General features: G+C 44.2%; 1 protein-coding gene across 2 annotated transcripts in view; it reads left to right on the top strand.

The window, feature by feature from the left end:
* ARPC1B (actin related protein 2/3 complex subunit 1B) overlaps nt 1–18,940 on the top strand; it is a 48,093-nt gene that overhangs the window by 8,218 nt on the left and 20,935 nt on the right. For both annotated transcript variants that reach the window (XM_033914586.1, XM_033914587.1), the window contains exon 2: nt 17,095–17,160. In XM_033914586.1, the coding sequence (XP_033770477.1) occupies nt 17,097–17,160 (64 nt within the window). In that variant the 5' untranslated portion in view covers nt 17,095–17,096. The remainder of the gene's footprint in view (nt 1–17,094; nt 17,161–18,940) is intronic.

Here is an 18,940-nt window from a genome sequence, read left to right as displayed (position 1 = left end):
TTTCCTGGTGTCCCCATGAAATCTTCCCCCCCTGAGTTTTAGCGGGTACCCTCTTGTCACCGTGGGACCCATAGGATAAAAGATTTCTTCCTCCACCTCAATGCGGCCCGTGATGTATTTGAATGGTTCTCAGCCTGGGGCACCGGATATTGGTTGGAAGTAAATTTGACTTTTTCCTGAGGAGGGGGGGCAGAAGCTTAAAGCCAAACGTAATACAAATTTCCCCTCCCTGGACCCAGTGAAGGAGCCTGCTCCATATGGGGGTGCTCAAGAGCCACTGTCACCCACAGAACTGGCTCCAATACATTGTAGAGGTCTTGAACCCAATAGTCAAAGTTTTTCTGCAGATTCATTGTTGAACTCCTGGTTTGGTAAGGTCTGTATTGGTACTGTGTCATCTATCTTGGGGTGATGGGAAATTTGCGTCTGTCTACTGTTTGTACCATAGGAGTGCGACTAAACGGCGAGCAGGATAATATATAACCAATGTATTAACCGCCTAGTTTTATGCAGTATACAAATTGTGAAATAAATAAATAAACAATGTTGGAGTAACACTGCAATTTACTACTGCTAAAAGGCAGCGCTGTACATTAAAACATTTGAGACACAGTCCTTGCTCAGTAGAGCTTACAATCTAATCAAACAGACAAACAGGGGGTCAGGGAGTGTCTCGGGCATGGGTACTTTACAAGCCAGTGGGGGTTAGGAGTTAAAAGCAACCTCAAAAAAGTGGGCTTTCAGCCTGGATTAGAATACTGCCAGGGACGGAGCGGTGTATTTAATATACAATAGATGGTCCCTGCTCAGAAGAGCTTACAATCTAATTTGGACAGACAGGACATATAGGGTTGGGGAGTTTCTTGCAGAGAGAATGATAGGATGGACATAGGTATCTTTTGGTGAGTGGGAGTTAGTTGAAAGCAGCCTTGAAAAAAAAAATGGGCTTTTAGCTTGGATTTGAAAACTGCTAAGATGGAGCTTAACGTATTGACTCAGGCAGTCTGTTGCAGGCATACGGTGCAACAAGATAGAAAGGACGGAGTCTGCAGTTGGCAGTGGAGGAGAAGGGTACAGATATGAGGGACTTACCCGATTAACGGAGTTCATAGGGGGAGATAAGTGAGGAGAGATATTGGGGGGAGGGGGGTTGTAAGAGATGTTTGCTGAAATGGATGGGGAGCCAATGAAGTGACTTGAGGAGAGGGGTATTGTGGGTATGACGGATTTGGCGTATTATAAGTCGTACAGCAGACTTTTGAACAGATAGAAGGGGAGAGGGTTTTGGTAATTTGCTCAGAAAGGAGAGGTCGGATTTTGTTAATATTATAGAGGAAGAAGCGACGGGCTTTTGCTGTTTGTTGGATCTGAGCGGAGGAGGAGAGAGAGGAGTCAAAGATGACCCTGAGGTTGTGAGCTGACAAGACAGGGAAGAAGAGAGTGTTGTCCAGAGAAATAGAGAATGGGGGGGAGGGGGGGTTAGGGTACAGATAAGGAGCTTGATCTTAACCGTATTCAGTTTTAGGTGGGGGTGAGACATCCAGGAAACAATGTGGGGCAGGCAGGCTGAGACTCGGGCCTGGATTCCTGTAGAGATGTCTGGTGTGCAGTGGAAGATCTGGAAGTCATCAGCTTACCTCTAAGCCATGGGAGGAGATCAGTGCTCTGAGGGAATGGGTATATACGGAGAAAAGGCAGAGCCTTCAGGTACACCAATTGACAGTGGAAGAGAATCCCCCATTGCGTACACGGAAAGTACCATGGGAGAGATAAGAAGAAAGCCAGGAGAGAACAGAACCTTGGAGACCCAGCGAGGACAGCGCATCAACCATATCGAAGGCAGCAGATAGATTGAGAAGGATGAGGGTAGAGTAGAGGCCTTTGGATATGGCCAGGAACAGGTCGTTAGATACTTTAGCAAGGGCAGGTTCTGTGGAATGCAGTGGGTGAAAGCCCGATTGAAGTGGGCCAAGGATAGCTGGAGATGAAAGGAAATCCAGGCAATGGTGGTGGACAGCAAGCTCTGATATTCTTGGTCTTATTTGCTCTTCCTTTTTCTAATAATTCCTTGCACCCTGTTTGCTCTTTGGCCACGGCTGCACATTGGGTAGAAGGTTTCAGCATATTATCTACGATGACGCCTAGATCTTTTTTTTAATTTTTTTTTTTTGGGGGGGAGGCTGACCCTAAGGTGGACCCTAGCATCTGGTAGCTGCTATGTGGATTATTTTTCCCAATGGGCATCACTTTGCATTTGCCCAGATTAAATTTCATCTGCCATTTGGATACCCAGTTTCCTAATGTCTTCCTGCAATGTTTCACAGTCCACATGTGTTTTAACAACTTTCAGTCGTTTAGTGGGGTTTCTTATATTTTTAAATGCAGATTTTCACTTTTTTTTGTGAAACTAAACACATCTTTTGTTATGGCCACATGCTCTGCTTTTAAAAATCCCCTTCTCTGAACTCACTGTTTGGTCGTTGGGGCTTCTGTGAGCTTTATTCATACTGAGCAGAAATGTCAGATTCAGAATGAAACTCCTCTCTAAATATGTATTTATTTTACCCACTTACGGCCTGCCTATAATCTAGGTGGATCGCAATAGAAAACATACACAATTCTACATACCAGACGATGCATAAACATAAAGCTTCCCCTACTAAACTCCTTTAATCATGGCTTCTGCAGAGAGAATCCTCAAATCAATTAGACGCTAAAAAGTGCTTGCAAAAAAAAAAAAAGATCTGCTTATTATTAAATTGTGAAATTTCTTTACAGAGGTGCAAATTTGTTCCATAACAGAGGACTGGACACTGAAAAGGCTGCTACCCTAGTCTCAGCATAATGTGTTGAACCACACTTCTCCCTCTGTATTCGCGGTTACGATTATTCGCAGTTTTTAGCTTGCGGGCTCCTCCCCCCCAAATGACATCAGCTTGCATAGAGAAATCACCGATTCCAAGCGTTTACAGAGAAAATGGCCGATTCCCAGCACTTTCTTCACCGTGTTTTGCCTCTCCTTCAGGAACAGGCCAGGTCTCCCACCATGTTATTCGCGGTTTCACCATATTCACGACGGCTTTTAATAGAAAACGGCGAATAACATGAAAAAGTTATTTGCGGTTCTGTTAATCCCCTATCACAGAGAATACGGAAGGAGAAGTGTGTACTTTTTCAATCCCGGCCTCCCCAAAGAGCTCAGAATAGGGTTACCATCACATTCATGGTGTTACAATATAGGGCAGGGGTGTCCAACCTGCGGCCCCGGTCAAGGGCGATGCAGTGTTTTCCTCTGCTGCTCCCGGGTGGTTACCGTCTTGCTGGCTCCCTCCTCTGTCATGCTGCAGCGTTTGCACGTTTGTGCGGCCCCAGAAACATTTTTTTCAGCCAATGTGACCCAGGGAAGCCAAAAGGTTGGACACCCCTCATATAGGGTTTACATACAGTGTTTTGCAATATATCTTCCTATAGGATTACTTATTGATGTTGGTGAAGGGTTGAGGGAGTTCAGTTGTAAAAAATAGCTTTTTCAAACTTAGAATGATTAGATCCCTAACAAAGGTACTAGAACCAACGACTTTAAATATACTATCTCTTTGATAAATTTCTCTGACTCCTTCCTGCCTTGTTGTATCTCTGAAATACTTGTATCTCTGATATTCTTCTGGATATACCTAACCTCTCTCGGCTTACTAATGTAATTGAAAATATTTTCTGTAACGTCGCTGTCTGTGTACAGTCTCTTCCTCTGTAAACCGCTCTGAACTGCTTGTGGTATTGCGGTATACAAAAATAAAGTTATCATTATTATTATTATTAATACATTCCCTGATTATCACAAAATTGAATTACTGCAATTCACTTTATATAAATCTACCTCAAAAAGAAATAAGGCGTTTACAAATAATTCAAAATACAGCAATAAAAATCATAACAAACTCTAAAAAATGTGATCATGTCCCCCCCCCCTTCTAAAAAAATGCACACTGGTTACCAATCCCACATAGAATTACTTTCAAACTGGCACTTTTAACATTCAAACTCCGTCGGTCAAAACAACCAATTTTTCGTGATAAACTACTCATCCCTTATGCTCCCTTAAGAACGCTAAGATCTGCTGATCAAAGTCTCTTGACCGTTCCTTCTTTGAAAATCATCAATACAAGAAGAGCAGAAATTTTCGCTGTAACCTTTATTAGAGCAGAAGCACGATTAAATAAATTCAAAAGTTTCCTTTTTAATGACGCATTCGAGAGCTGAAGTTAGAAACAAACAATAGATCCGTAAAATAATTACCGTAATATTTCCACAGTTATAACCAGCCTTTTTAGCTACCATTCAACTCTCCCCTATGTGTTTACCATTTGATGTTACATTTCTATTACATTTGCAGTTCTCCCCTCCTTTCTTTTTGCTCCTGTTAGTGACTGTCTTGCTTTGGTATGAATTAAGTGTTTTTACCCTTGCTGTGTTCCCGTCTGTATGTCCCAAGCGCTGCCTCCCGCGTCACTGTTCTTCCCTAACCCAGGCGATCACACTATTGAGTTCATTCTCTGCTAGGACCTGGGCTGGTAGCCTCACCAGAGAACTGTCGTTTGTTGCTGTCTGCCAGAGCCCAGGCTGCCTGCCTTCCACACAGTATCTCTGGTACACTGGTGGATTGAATGTCATGCTTTGGACATACATAAGCCACCCGTGTCATGGCTGGGGCAAAAAAAAAACCTCATTGTTCAAATTAAATGAAAATGCATAACTTGACAAGAGTGTGAAGAGAATTAGTTTTTCTGACCAAGAAAAACCAGGTAGTACAAGGGTGATATCTCATAAGAACATGATGGCAGATAAAAGCCAAATGGCCCATCCAGTCTGCCCATCTGCAACATCCACTATCTCCTCTTCTCCCTATTGGCTAAGGCTCTTAACATTTGCATCTCCTCTTCCTATAGGCTAAGGCTCTTTACGCCTGCATTGTGATGTCATAGAACTTTATGGTTATAAAACATAGAAACATGAAGGCAGATAAAGGACAAATGGCCCATCCTCAGCATCCACTATCTCCTCCTCTCCCTATTGGCTAAGGCTCTTAACATTTGCATCTCCTCTTCCTATAGGCTAAGGCTGTTTACACCTGCATTGTGATGTCATAGAACTTTATGGTTATAGAAACATGACATCAGATAAAGGCCAAATGGCCCATCCAGTCTGCCCATCCGCAGTAACCATTATCTCTTTCTCTCTCCGAGAGATCCCACGTGCCTATCCCAGGCCCTCTTGAATTCAGACACAGTCCCTGTCTCCACCACTTCTTCGGGGAGACTGTTCCACGCATCTACCACCCTTTCTGTAAAAAAGTATTTCCTTAGATTACTCTGGAGCCTATCACCTCTTAACTTCATCCTATGCCCTCTCATTCCTGAGCTTCCTTTCAAATGAAAGAGACGCGACTCATGTGCATTTATGCCATGTAGGTATTTAAACGCCTCTATCATCTCTCCCCTCTCCCGCCTTTCCTCCAAAGTCTACAGAGTGAGATCTTTAAGTCTGTCCCTATACGCCTTATCATTATCAGACAATATTAGTAGCCTTCCTCTGGACCGACTCCATCCTTGTATGGCTGACAGGTGGGAAATAGATGGGAATGGGCAAATGGATAGTGTTTGGCTTCCTTCGACCTTCATTCACAACCAACGAAGACTTTACTCCAGTTTTACTAGACCCTCTCTTTTACTGTGACATGGTTTGGTCATGGTGGCAACAGGCTTGAGGCTGAGAACTGTGCACCAAAGCTCCTTCTAAGGCTCTTAAACATGGCCGCTAAATCTAGGTGTTTCCCTTAGAAATGCCCGAGCCTCCTCCTCCCCAGCCTTCTACTTAGAAGTGCTCTGCGCTCGGCCCTGAGCAACCAGGCCACCCTTCTCGGTTAACCCTTTCAGGACCATAAGGATCGTAGACCAATTTTTGTGGTTTTGACGACATTTTTATGGTAAAAAGGGCTTGCAGATGCCAAAAAATTGATTTTTTTTGTGAAATATCATTATTTTTATTTAAAAAAAATCACACTTCTGGCTTATGGACAGTGTGGCAAGTGAATCTTCTCGTCAATCTAGCAACGACGCTAATGAATGAATGTCGGAACCAGTTTGTTTACATAAAGGCAGTATCATATGGAATCCGTACATATCAAATTTAGAACTGTAGACTATCCCAATCAAAATTGATAGGATTTTAAAGTTATGGGACAAATAGGTCCCTTGGTCCTGAAAGGGTTAATGAAGGAACAGGTTGACAGGTAGTACAGCTTGCAGGCGTGAAGCAACAAATCTCTCCTCCTTCCCCCTCCCTTACCCTCACCCTCCAGGGGAATGTGCTGAGGTAGAAAACCGGATTCTTTAAAGACACAACCAGGCAGCTGAAACAAGTTGCACAGTTCCTTTTTTGAACATATCAAGAAAAACAAAAGACAGAATTTCAGCTTGAGTCATTTCCTGTTTCTAAACGAGGTGGAGCCCTAATCATGCTACAGCCCCAAACCTTTTCCATATGCGGTATTAATTGGTGAGAGGGCTTTACAAGCTGGGCAGAGAAGTCCTGAGCCTATATTTAAATCTTTTGACCACTTGAGACGTGCAGAAAGAGTGGCTTTAGAGCGTGCTCTTTCCTCTGTACGTTTTAGCAATTGGCTCCTTCCTGATCTGTTTCTTGGCCTCTCGCCTCATCTTTTACTGCTTTGGCTCAGGGTTCTAGTGAGATGTCCCTCGTGGGTGCCCTTCATTAATGAACCCTCGCTGAGGGCGCACTCATTCTTGGCATCGTTGTCTTAAAGTGTCTTCAAAATTGAGTGAAGAACGCCAGAGACAATAAATCTATGTAGTGGTTGTGAAACGTAATTGGACCTTCTGTTCTCTATTTTCAATCTCTCTTGGTTCATCTGGCAAAAATGTATCCTCTGGCAGTAAAGAGGGGGAAAAACTGCACCCTTCTAAATTGCTTTACATCAAGAAAAGCCAAGTGTGATCCAAGAAAGTGGAAGGTATTAGTCAGCGTCATTAATGCAGGGCTGCAACAGACTTGTCCTCGTTCGTGGAGCTTTGGCGCGGCTGTTCAAACCCAAGTGAATGGATGCTCTGGATTAGAGAATGACATGGTGACAAAATTCATCACCGTTCCCGTCCCCGTGGATAACCACGGGAAACCCATCTTCATGTCATTCTTTAAGGAGAGAGGGAAGAATCAGAGTATAATTTGGCACAACCACTGACCCACAAGCTTTGCTTTGAAGAATGCTGGTGTAGAAGGACCGAGGTTGAAACAGACACTACAGAATGACAGTCTCTGGTAGCCAGAGCAGATATTGTGATGTCATAATGCCTCATTCCACCAGTGCCTAAGAGCCAATCACATCAGTGATGTCACAATGGCTTCATTATCCTTGGCTCCCATAAGAATCAGAGTATGAATGGCCACAACCACTGACCCGCAAGCTTTGCTTTGAAGAATGCTGGTGTAGAAGGACCGAGGTTGAAACAGACACTACAGAATGACAGTCTCTGGTAGCCAGAGCAGATATTGTGATGTCATAATGCCTCATTCCACCAGTGCCTAAGAGCCAATCACATCAGTGATGTCACAATGGCTTCATTATCCTTGGCTCCCATAAGAGTCAGAGTATGAATGGCCACAACCACTGACCCGCAAGCTTTGCTTTGAAGAATGCTGGTGTAGAAGGACCGAGGTTGAAACAGACACTACAGAATGACAGTCTCTGGTATCCAGAGCAGATATTGTGATGTCATAATGCCTCATTCCACCAGTGCCTAAGAGCCAATCACATCAGTGATGTCACAATGGCTTCATTATCCTTGGCTCACATAAGAGTCAGAGTATGAATGGCCACAACCACTGACCCGCAAGCTTTGCTTTGAAGAATGCTGGTGTAGAAGGACCGAGGTTGAAACAGACACTACAGAATGACAGTCTCTGGTATCCAGAGCAGATATTGTGATGTCATAATGCCTCATTCCACCAGTGCCTAAGAGCCAATCACATCAGTGATGTCACAATGGCTTCATTATCCTTGGCTCACATAAGAATCAGAGTATGAATGGCCACAACCACTGACCCGCAAGCTTTGCTTTGAAGAATGCTGGTGTAGAAGGACTGAGGTTGAAATAGACACTAGAAAATGGCATGGGATTATTTCCCACGGTTATCTGCGGGGACGGGAACGGTAATGAATTTTGTCACCGTGTCATTCTCTACTCTGGATCAGGGGTCTCCAAAGTACGGCCCGCAATATGAATTGTGCGGAAATGCGAAAATTGGACTAATTTTCCAATGAGAATCCGCAAAGAAAACCAAAACAGCGGGGTGTCGAGAGATTTCAAATGCATTAATTAAAATTGTGTTCAAAATATATTGATATTCCATATTATGTTAATATTATTCACAATTGTATTTAATACTGAATCATAATTGTATACTTTTCTAGTGCTGCTTTATCTATCCTACCTTGAGCCATTTGTGGTTGGTAAGTAACTGGTTCTGAGGCTTTTTCCTCCGTTTGTGTTTTGAATCGGCTTGTCCGTGCTTTGATTTGGCTACACACTGAAGTGAAGATTGTACCTGGCACATTGTATGGTCAAAGAGTGGGATTTATGTTCAAATCTTTTTTTATTGCGAATGCGAAAAGTACAAAGAACCAAAGAATACAGCAAGATCAAGGAAATCAACAATATACAAATTTTCAGCAATAACCAAAACAGAAAACCCATCCCGCCGGCCTAACCTGTCCACCAGGATCCCCCAGTGCAAATGTGGGCTATATATTTAAAGAGTTAAGAAACATTGGACACACCAAAATATTACATTACATTCAGGGCTGGATTTAGATGAAAAGAGGCCCTAGGCTATTCCACTTATGAGGCCCTTTCACCTCCCATTTTTAAGTTTGTAAATTACATGAGAGATAATAAAATACATCATTACTGTGATATATATCAATATGTTAAATGAAACATGTTGTTATTGGTACTAACCTTTATAAAAAATGTGACACGGATAATAAATAAAAAAAAGTCGAGAACACTTATTTGGACATTTATTCTCAGCACCATATATAGTTCAGTGTTTTAGTGTTCACTGTTTTTAGAATAGTGTAATTTTAATTTTGCTAATAATTTGAATGTAGGCTCCTCTTGATCTTGAGGCCCTAGGCTGAAGCCTAGTTAGCCTATAGGAAAATCCGGCCCTGATTACATTACACTTCTCCCTCTGTATTTGCAGTTTCAGCATTCGCGGTTTCGATTATTCACGGTTTTTAGCTTGCTGGCTCCTCCCCCCCAAATTGCATCAGCTTGCATAGAGAAATTGCTGATTCCCAGCACTTTCTTCACCGTGTTTTGCCTCGCCTTGAGGAACAGACCAGGTCTCCCACCGTGATGTTCACGGTTTCACTATATTCACGATGGTTTTTAATAGAAAACAGCGAATAACATATGAAAAAGTTATGCACGGTTTTTCTGTATTTGCGGTTCGGTTAATCCCCTATCACAGCGAATACGGAGGGAAAAGTGTAGTGATTTCTATTCCACCATTACCTTGCGGTTCAAGGCGGATTACAAAAGGAGTTATCTGGCCATTTCCAGAGGAATTGAAGAGTAGAGCGGGTTGCTTCGGAGAATTGGGACGAGTCTTGCGGTGTTAGTTTGTCTTCAAGGATTTCTTGAATAGCATGGTTTTTATTTCTTTTCTGAACGATTTGTAGTCTGGGGTCGTTATCAGTAAATTGGAGAGTTGGAGGTCCAGTTTTGCTGCTTGAGTGGCTAGAAGGCCATCCTACAGGTTTTTTTTTCATTTGACCTCTCTGATTGGGGGATGCGTATTTTATATATTTCCCTTAGAAATTCAGTGGATATCCTGGAGCATGTGTTGGCCTTCATTCCTTTGTTCTAGATTGCATTAACACCTGGAGAGCTGAGATAAGGTTAGGCCATGGAAAAGAGAGATGATGATAGGAGGAAACCTCAAAAAAACAGATAAGGGATTGTGAAAGAGGAGTGATAGGGAGGATGTCTGATCTATGAAGCCTCAGGGTGTTAATGAGAAGATTTAAAAGTGCAACTCACACACGGCAAAGCCAAAGGCTACGACTTCCCCGTGACACCCTGTTTTTAGTTAAAAAAAAAAAGTTATTATTGGAGCATTCAAAAGTAGAGAATGACACGGGGACAAATTTGTCCCTGTCCCCATAGGAACTCAAATTCCCCATCCCGTCCCCGTGAGTTTTGTCGCTGTCGCTATCCCTGTCCCATTCCAGTAAGCTCTGCCTTAACCGCACAAGCCTCAAATACATATGATTTGAAAGTGTTTGAGGCTTGTGCAGATGAGGACGGAGCTTAGGCATTGGTGGAATGAGGCATTATGACATCACAATCTGAGCTCTAGAATGTTGCTACTTAGGATTTGAAAGGGTTCGAGGCTTGTGCAGATGAGGACGGAGCTTAGGCATTGGTGGAATGAGGCATTATGACATCACAATCTCAGCTCTAGAATGTTGCTACTTAGGATTTGAAAGGGTTTGAGGCTTGTGCAGATGAGGACGGAGCTTAGGCATTGGTGGAATGAGGCATCATGACATCACAATCTGAGCTCTAGAATGTTGCTACTTAGGATTTGAAAGGGTTCGAGGCTTGTGCAGATGAGGACGGAGCTTGCAGGAATGGGGCAATGACAGGAAAAGAATATGCAGGGACGGGGAAAAATTTGTCCCTGTGTCATTCTCTATTCAGAAGAACACTGAATCCAACAGCAAAGCTGAGGGAAGGAATTGCTGGGCTGATGGTGTTTTGTGTCGGGATGTTTCCCCTGTTCAAGAAGACCATTCTATTTTAATTATGGATATTCGATAAGCCACAATAGTGCAGAAGCATTAGAGCAGTTTACAAATCCAAAATGTCAACACCAGTTCGTAAACCAGATAGGATAAAGGAGAGAACAACCTTGAGAGCTAAAACCAGGGGTTAGGAAATAGGGCCTGAATAGCATTACGATATTAACCAAAACGTTATTAACATCCAAAACCCAAGATCAGAATCAAGAAGGGATAGAGTCGGCATATTAGAAAAACAGATCTATTATCTACCTAATAAAACTCAAGATCTTCAAGAAGAAAAAATGAAGGGACCAATTGATGTATCAGCTTTGCTTGAATTATCTGATAAAGAAGTTGCAACACCTGCTACATTGATTGTGACCTTGGCTATTACGATGGATAAGAATTGGCTTCTGAGACTATTCTTTAAAAATAAAGAGAAAAAGTTTCTTGATCTGAAAATACAGATGTTCCCAGACTTGGCAAGAGATACACAAAGACGTAGAAAGGAGTTTCTATTATTAAAACCTGGTGTTTTGGCTCTAGGGGGAACTTTTTATCTTCGTCATCCCTGCAAGTGTATAGTTCATTACAATTCTCAGAAATATGTTTTCTTTGAGCCCAACCAGCTAACGGCCTTCCTCTCCTTGTCCCGCCTGGAGAAGGGGTAAGAATGAGGGCTTCAATAAATTAGACGCCTGAATATCAGTATACCTTGTACAGCTTATCTTTAATGAATAGGTTTTTTTTAGTTCTGTTTAATATACATCATGGATCATAATTGTGGACTTGAGAGATTATACAAAAAAAAATTTTTTTTCCATGTAAATTATGAGGTTTATTTCTTTGTTCATTTGATATAATCACTTTCTGTACAAGATTCATCTTGAATTGTAAATTTGAAATTTATAAATAAATAATAAAAAAAAAAGAAAAACAGACGATTTACACTTGACATAAGAAGGATTTAAACAGACATAAGAACATAAGAATTTGCAGCTGCTGGGTCAGACCAGTGCTCCATCGTGCCCAGCAGTCTGCTCTCTCAGTGGCCCCCAGGTCAAAAACCAATACCCTGAGACCAGCCATCTTGAAGGAGTTTAGAGGCAGGAAACCGAGGGGAAGCCCAGAGGAGGCTGGGACTTTGGAAAACTCTGAAGAAACCAGCAGAAACATAGAAAAAGAAATCTGGCTAGTTGGAATAAGTTTCTCCCAAGAGGAAGAGGCTTGGAGGTGATGTGAGGACTTAGGTTTTCCCCATCTGGAAGTCATTTGTGTCTAAATGCTTGAGTTTTGGTCTAAGGTGGGGGTCATTGCTGCTGCCAACCTGAACTCTGTGATATTCAGTCAATCCTGGGGGGTGAGGGGGGGGGAGGTAATCAACCAGGGTAATTGTTCTGGTGTCAGGTCTAAAGCGCGCCGGGACAAAGGCACGCGCAGACAATTGAGCGCAGCGCGGAGGCGTGCGCCGCAGAAAATTACAGTTTTTACGGCTCCGACAGAGGGGGCGTGGGGGGAACCCCCCCACTTTACTTAATAGAGATTGCGCTGCGTTGTGGGGGCGTTGGGGGGGTGTGGGGGGTTGTAACCCCCCATTTTACTGAAAACTTAACTTTTTCCCTGTTTTTAGGGAAAAAGTTAATTTTACATTAAAATGTGGAGGGTTACAACCCCCCCCCCAACGCCGGCGCCATCTCTATTAAGTAAACTGGGGGGGCTCCCCAACAAAACCCCCCATCGGAGCCCCTAAAAACTGTAATTTTCTTTGGCACGCGCCTCCGTCTTGCGCTCAGTTGTTGGCGCGCGCCTTTGTCTTTCGCGGGGTTGTCTATGAACCAATTGTTCCAGGCCTCTGTGCCATGGGGTCCAAGGAGTTTCTACCCTTACCCAGCATATCTAATGCTGGTCCTGATGACATTGGACTGCAATGTTTGGCCAGTAGGGGCACTCTTCCCTTCCTCTTCAGGAAGACCCAGGCTCTTAAACATTGGGCAACAGACTTATGGCTATTCTTCCTAGAACGTGATGAGTTTCTAAGAGGATAAAGTATCCATTTGTACAAATGTTAGAATAAGGTTTTGAAAGTTACACTTACTCATTTCCAGGCTGGAGGTTTTGGGACACTCCTGGACTTCTGAGCACCCCACTCCTGGTGCATTATGGGACCTGCAGCACTGATTTCAATGGGCAGGATCAGGCACTAGAAATCCAACACTGTTTTGGGCTGTAAGTTCAAAAGCAGAACTGTCCCCAAATCTCCAACCTGGAACTGGGTCTTTGCACTTGACACTTATGCTTTGGTAGGTGTCAGGTCAAAAGCGCGCCGGGACAAAGGCGCACGCAGACAATTGAGCGCAGTGTGGAGGAGCGCGCCGCACAAAATTACTGTTTTTACGGCTCCGACGGGGGTGTGTGGGGGGGAACCCCCTCACTTTAGTTAATAGAGATTGCGCCGCATTGTGGGGGCGTTGTGGGGAGTTTGGGGGGTTCTAACCCCCCACATTTTACTGAAAACTTCACTTTTTCCCTGTTTTTAGGGAAAAAGTTAAGTTTACAGTAAAATGTGGAGGGTTACAACCCCCCAAACCCCCCACAACGCCGCCGCGATCTCTATTAAGTAAACTGGGGGGGCTCCCCAAAAAAGCCCCCGTCGGAGCCCCTAAAAACTGTAATTTTCTGCGGCGCGCACCTCCGTCTTGTGCTCAGTTGTCGGCGCGCACCTTTGTCTTTCGCCGAGTTGTCTGTGAACCGCTTTGGTAGGGTTACCAGATGTCCAGGAAACCTGGACATTGTTCTCTTTTCAGAGGACCGGGTGTCCAAATGAATTTGAAAAACCTGGCATTTTGTCTGTATTTTGGAAGGCCCTGAGCTTGGGGCCTCTGAGCATGTGCGGATGTAACACGATGACATCACAGGCCATACTTGCATGCTTGTGATGTCATCCCATCCGCACATGCTCAGAAACCCTCCCGGGTTGGCCCCCCCCCCTACTCGGGAAAAGAGAAGAGATGAGGTTTGTGTGGGGGCGGGGCCACATGTCCTAATTTTTTTCTTGACCAAATCTGGAAAACCTATGCTTTGGGGGCAGTGGTTCTCAACCCAGTTCTTGGGGCACACCCAGCCAGTCAAATTTTCAGGGTATTCACAATGAATATATGCATGAGAGAAATTTACATATCGAGGAGATAGTGCATGCAAATCTTGGTAGGGCCGCCGGCACCTCTCCCCCCCTCCCCCACCAATACCTCTTTAAATCTTCAGCAGCATGAGTAACTTCTCTGGCCTGCTGCTTGTGCCGGCCTGGCAGTTTGTAACGTAGCCATTGGCAACAGAGATGGTGTAGTTTCTGCTTGTAGACGCAGTAAGTTGTAACGTTCCTTCTCTGCACTGCTGCTCAGTCTAGACCAGAGGTGTCCAACTCAAACCCTTTGCAGGGCCACATTTTGAATTTGTAGGTACTTGGAGGGGCCTCAGAAAAAATAGTTACACTTCCCCCTCCTCATTCGGGGTTTCTCCATTTGCGGTTTCATATAATCGCGATTTTTTTCTGGGGAAGGGGGAAAATAAAAAAAGCAGTTAGGGAACCACTAACACAAGGGGTCACTCGGAAAAATTGAGAGGGGACAGGTTTAGAACAAATGCTAGGAGGTTCTTTTTTACCCAGAGGGTGGTGGACACATGGAACGCGCTTCCGGAGGTTGTGATAGGCCAGAGCACATTGCAGGGTTTCAAGGAAGGTTTAGACAAGTTCCTAAAAGAAAAGGGGATTGAGGGTTACAGATAAAAAAGAAGAAGTAGGTTACAGAAACGGACAGGAACCACATTACAGGTCATGGACCTGACGGGCCGCTGCGAGAGTGGACCGCTGGGCGCGATGGACCAATGGTCTGACCCAGTGGTGGCAGCTTCTTATGTTCAGTCTTAATTTTAAAATAACCCATATTTTTTTCCTCCCTGCCACCTTCCTGGCCTTACCTGGTGGTCTAGAGGGCTTTCGGGGCAGGAGTGATCTTCCTACGCTCCTGCCCCGTGCAGATCGCCATGAGGAAATGGCTGCTGTGAGTTCCCGTAGTCTCTCGAGACTACGTCGGGAACTCCCTACAGCCATTTCCTCATGGCGATGTGCACGGGGCAGGAGCGTAGGAAGATCGCTCCTGCCCCGAAAGCCCTCTGGACCACCAGGTAAGACCGGGAAGGCGGCAGGGAGGTGGGGGTTAGAGCCGGATAATCTCAGTTTTTCGCCATTCGCGGTCCGGCTCTGCCCGTATCCCCCGCGAATGACAAGGGAGAAGTGTAATGTCTTATTAAAGAAATGACAATTTTGCATGAGGTAAAACTATAGTTTATAAATCTTTCCTTTTGGCTAAGTCTTAATAATACTATTGTAATTTATAGCTAAAGAGACATATGATCAAGAAACTGTTTTATTTTACTTTGTGATTATGATAACATACCGAGGGCCTCAAAATAGTACCTGGTGGGCCGTGAGTTTGGGACCACTGGTATAGACTGAGACTTTTTGAAGCTGTAAAAAGTGGTAGGAGGAAACGGCAGAGTGAAAAAAGGAAGGCCATGTTCCCGCCTACATGCATAAATTCTTGAGTTGTAACGAAGCTTCAAACAACTTTAGAAGAGGTAACGCTACTCTGACATTTGGCCTCTGGGCTCTTTTGTAACAGAAGTAAAACAGAACGTTCTGGCATCTCTGGCAACATTTTGAACAGCTTTGGAGGCCAGAGGAAGTCAAAACTGAAGTAGGTACTTCAACAGTGTCTTGAAATAGGTCTTTTATACTGAAATGGTTGAGGTTTTGGTTTTATTGTGTTTGCTTTGTTCAAGCGGAAGTTTGGAGGACTAAAACTGCTCGCACTTAGAACCCAATTAAAGTTCCCTGAACATTTTAATCAAACTTCCTTTTTTCACTAAATCTCATCAGAGTAAGAGCTCTCTGGATCCTTCACAGCTTGAAAGTGGAAAATGCGGCGTTCCAAGAGTTTGCAGAATGTTTGGGGGGGGGGGGGTGCTTGCTATGAGGGGGAGGATGGACATCTGTGTTTGTGACTGGGAGAGCTGCCTAATGCTTAGAGCAGCACATTGAGAATCGGAGAAGCCAGGTGCAAATTCCATCCTTGTGACCTTGGGTAAATCACTTAACTTTCTACTGCCTTGGGTATAAATGTAGATTGTGAACCCTCCAGGGACATGAAAATATAGGGTTACCAGACATCTGGGAAAACCCGGACGGGCTTTTCAGAACCCGGCATTTGTCTGGTTTTTGGAAAGCCCCGACAAACTCCGGCTGCATATGGAGGGCCTCTGAGCACGCACGGATGACGTCAAGCACATCTGCGCGTGCTCCGGAAGCGATTGGAGCTCGTCACAGAAGAGAGGAGTCTTGCTAGGGGCGGGGCTGGAGACAGAACTGGGCGGGGTTATGTGTCCAGAGTTTTCCTTTGTAAAATATGGTAACCCTATGAAAATACCTACCAGACTTCCTTGCAAATCCAAGTTTTGGTCCTGAGTGCCTCACCTAAGAGCCTTGCTTAGGAAACCCTGGACACATGACCCCGCTCTGTTGTGCCCCAGCCCTGCCCCCACAAAGCCTTCGCACTTCTTCCGGTCGAGCTCTAGACGCATCTGGAGGACTTAGAAACATAGAAAAATGAGGGCAGATAAGGGCCATAGCCCATCGAATCTGCCCACTCTGCTGACCCACCCCCTTAGTCTAGTCTCCTAGATATCCCGCTCCTAATGACCCATCTCCTTAACTCTACCCTCTTAGGGATCCCATGCGTGGACATGCTCAGAGGCCCTCCAGATGCGACCAGAGCTCATTGGAGGCTTTCCAAAACCCGGACAAATACGGGTTTTGGAAAGTCCGTCTGGGAGCTCGGACAGTCATCTAAAAAGAGGACCACGTCTGGGTTTCCCTGGACGTCTGATAAGCCTACCTTGCTCCTCTCCTGTCGCTCATCAGTTTTCTTTTGCTCCTTTGAACATCCACATGACTCAAACCTGCCCAGGAGCTCTCATTCCCAAGCTCTCTCACTTGAACCATCATAACTGCAGGCCTGGTCCAGGGTCCCTCTGGAACCTTTTACTGATGCAGCCAGAGCTTGATCCCTAGGTGTCGCTATTGGTGCCATAGCTGGGTGTCCTTCTCCCAGAGTTCATAGGTAGCCCATCTCTTCCTCAGGCTAACTGTGCACTTTTCTCTCACATAGACATGGCCTACCACAGCTTTCTGCTGGAGCCCATCAGCTGTCACGCCTGGAGCAAAGACAGAAAACGTAAGTGCATTTATTGTTCATGGTCGTGGATAAACACCATTTTCTCCAAACATATGAGAAAGAAAATGGTGCTAGAGTAGGAACAAATTAAAAAAAAAAAAAAAAAAAATGGGCAGGGGTGGATGGGTGAAATTTTGCTGATCAGAGTAATAATGCTGTTTCTAACCTTGCTGTTGCAGGGCAATCGTGCTAGTTAATGCTTTTGAGGGGCAGAGACACTTGGTGGTGGTGATGGTAGAGCTTAAGTTTCACGTTTATTAAAATCTTATTATACCGCCGAATCAGACTTCAAGGCGGTGTTCATAGCATATTAAAATACAAGTGTTTAAAAAGTCAAAGGAATATCGTACAAAGACTTAACAATACAAGACTGACAGACAAACTGGTACAGAAGGGAGGCGGCAGAACTACATTAATTTAAAGGGAAAGAACAAGTGGAACGGATAATAGGAGGGAGCAGATATCACAAGTTTGTGTTGATTTAAGATTTGATTTAGAGGTCTGCACGGGAACGGGGATCGCGGGAATCCCGCGGGTCCCGCGGGGTTCCCATGGGAATCCCCCCCTAACCCACGGGACTCCCACGGGGACCCCCCCTCTGGCTCACGGGACTCCCATGGGGATGGAAGGCTTTGGAAGCAGGGTTCTTCCATATAATATAATGGACACGTCAGCCTTAGTAAAAGAGGGGGTTTATAAGTTAATTACCTGAACAGAAAACAAAAAAAGGGTTCCACCAAAGAGATTCCACAAGGAAAACAGCAGCGCAAACACAAAAGAAACTGTGGAATTGATGATCTTGTCAGAAGTAATTGCTGTTTTTTATGGGGACGGGCGGGGATGGAGGTAATTCCTTGTGGGGATGGGTCGGGACGGAGAGGATCCTTACGGGGACGGGTGGGAACGGAGAGGATCCTGAAGGGGACAGGTGGGGACGGAGAGGATCCTGGTGGGGATGGGTGGGATTTCTGTCCCCGTGCAACTCTCTAATTTGATCTACCGCTCCTGCGGTTTACAATGTATCAAACTAAAATGAAATTAAGTACTTGAGAAAAACGACCCGATCTGTCCCGAAAGCTCACAAAGTACCTGATTAAAATAAAAATATGTAATACATTTCCAAGATCAAAAATCAGAGAAATTGAAAATTAAAAATAAAATAAAACAAATTTAAGAGATAGAAAATAGAAATAATGAAAGAAGATAAAAATAAAATAAAAAATAAAATAAAACAAATTTGAGATAGAAAAGTCTCTGACGCGGCCTGATAGCAGTCATATTTTAGTGCAGGTCTTAATACAACTCCCGCACAGCTCACGTCACAGATCCGTCACTGGCAGAGCTTGAGAGCATCGACGAAATGAACATTTCTAAAACATATCCACTAAAACTGTTCTATGAAATAAATAAATCCAAATCAACACGAATCAGTACAAATTAATACAAATTAAGGTAGATTTAGATGTCTCTTAAAATATTGAAATGATCCTTCCTTAACTCTACTGGTAAATTGTTCCACAATATTGGAACCAAGTAGAAAAATGCACCATTTCTGGTTGAGGCAAGATGAGCCTTTGAGATATGGGGAACAGCTACTCCATTGTCATTTAAAGATCTCAACAAGTGACTAAGTGGGTAAAATAACACTAGATTAGAGAGATATAGGGGGTCCTTTTATCAAACCGCGCGTTGGTCATTTCATCACATGTTAACCCCCGCGGCAAGCAAAAAAACTAATGCCTGGTCAATGGAGGCGTTAGCGACTAGCGCGGCAGGCAGG

Source organism: Geotrypetes seraphini, chromosome 11, assembly GCF_902459505.1.
Source record: "Geotrypetes seraphini chromosome 11, aGeoSer1.1, whole genome shotgun sequence".
NCBI classification, from domain to species: Eukaryota; Metazoa; Chordata; class Amphibia; order Gymnophiona; family Dermophiidae; genus Geotrypetes; species Geotrypetes seraphini.
The sequence above is the reverse complement of the archived record's forward strand: the minus strand, read 5'-3'. Positions and strand labels throughout refer to the sequence as shown.